The sequence below is a fragment of the Sitodiplosis mosellana genome, unplaced genomic scaffold (assembly GCF_009176505.1).
Source record: "Sitodiplosis mosellana isolate CC-2019 unplaced genomic scaffold, AAFC_SMos_1.0 Smas_scaffold_1169, whole genome shotgun sequence".
NCBI classification, from domain to species: Eukaryota; Metazoa; Arthropoda; class Insecta; order Diptera; family Cecidomyiidae; genus Sitodiplosis; species Sitodiplosis mosellana.
The window spans coordinates 1-1,745 of record NW_022596411.1 but is presented as its reverse complement, the minus strand read 5'-3'; the positions used below and the strand labels follow the sequence as shown (position 1 = coordinate 1,745).

Sequence of the window (1,745 nt, the reverse complement as noted above, 5' to 3'; positions counted from 1 at the left end):
CGAACGCAGTTTTGAAATCTCCGTAAAAAACATCAAGCTGCATTTTCTTGCGAAATGACTCGTGTGCCAATATCGACAGGTTCAGTAGATTTGTAGTGACGGAACGCTTAGTTCTGAATCCATGTTGTGAATTAGATAATTGTGGGTCGATGATGGCGCTTAGCTGGTGTTTAATTGCTATTTCGAAGATTTTCAATATGACTGAACTGATTGCTATGACCCGATAGTTTGTAACATCATCTTTGTCGCCTTTTTTGAAGACAGGCACAACTCGTGACAGTTTGAGCAAGTACGGTATAGTACCAGCATCAAATGTTTTCTGGAACAAAAGCCAAATAGGCCATACAATGGCGTCAACACATTGTTTTATGACGAACGGTGATATATCATCAGGTCCAGCTCCACTATGCCATTTTAACGAGTTAATGGCTAGTTCGATGCTTTCCAATGACACGTTGATTTCATTTGCATCATCACTCTCACGAAAAATGTCGTCGAAATTCCACGATTGATCATCAGCTACGTAAATTGACTCGAAGTAGTTTGCGAACAACTGGACAATGTCGTCTGGCGAATCAGCGGTGACATTATTGTGGTGCATCTGATTTGGATAAGTTGCTTGTTTGTTGCCAATTTTCGCAAACTTCCAAAACGCTGCTGGATTCGATTTGATGTTGTTTTGAATGCCCATGATGTACTCATTGTGTAGCCTATCGTTCAACACGTTGAATTCGTGACACGCTTTGACATATTCATCTGTTTGGACTCCAGATGGCTTTCGTTTAAATGACTTATCACGTTGATTTTTCTTGTGTTGAAGCTCACGACTCCACCATTTCGGCTTGTTCGGGTAATTGGTGACTGATACCTTTGGTACATTGTTCTCAGTGAGTGTTGAAATAGTTCGATGAAAGAAATCAAACGCAGAATGAACATCGCGTATGCCAAACTCATGTTGAAAATTAATACTCTCGATTTGTTGACAAAGTCGTTGATAATTTCCACGTGAGTATTTGAAAACCAATTTAGGTTCTGAGCGAAGCGTTGAACTTATTTTCGAATATTCGAATTCGATTTCATATGGTTTATGAAATACGTCTTGTTGGTTCGCATCGACAAGTGTGTGCTGGTCAACGCTCAATTTGACATCACTCGAATTATTTACAAATAGCAAATCCAAGACATTCGATGCTACATTTTCAATACTTGATATTTGGTAAAGTGGGAGTTCCAACATTTTGTTCAAAAATGTGTTTGCATTTTTTAAGTAGATCGATCTCGTTTCCATCGGTATGCACGGTACAAAACAGGTTTCAGTCTCATCGGGAACCCATTGTATATTTTTCAAGTTGAAATCACCCAAAACAATTACTTGATGGGACGCGTAGCGAGTCATAAGCGATTTTATGTTATCAAAATGCTTGTTGGCAATTTCAATTTCGAATAGTTTCATGTAGCAAACGTAAAGTAAAATTGGCGTTGGTTTCAAAATGATTTCGAAAGCTACTGCTTCACAATCTGGATCATCCTGCAAACCAATTCGCCGACTAAACAATGTTGAATGTACCAAGACAGCAACCCCTCCTGCTCTTCTGCTTCTCATTTGCTCAGTGTCACTTGATCTGTCGCAGCGATAAACGTTGAAGTTACTTGGAAAGTAGACGCTGGATGATTGAGTTGATGTGAGCCAGGTCTCAGTGAGGCAAATGACTTTGTAGAGCGATAGCTCCACCTTCATACAGAAG

General features: G+C 39.7%; 1 protein-coding gene across 1 annotated transcript; it reads right to left on the bottom strand.

The window, feature by feature from the left end:
- Positions 1–220: 220 nt before the first annotated feature.
- On the bottom strand, positions 221–1,528 carry LOC129571055 (uncharacterized; the record flags this gene model as incomplete). Its single annotated transcript, XM_055450826.1, has 1 exon — positions 221–1,528. A coding segment is annotated over one exon (1,308 nt), but the record flags the coding sequence as incomplete, so codon positions are not given.
- Positions 1,529–1,745: the final 217 nt, after the last annotated feature.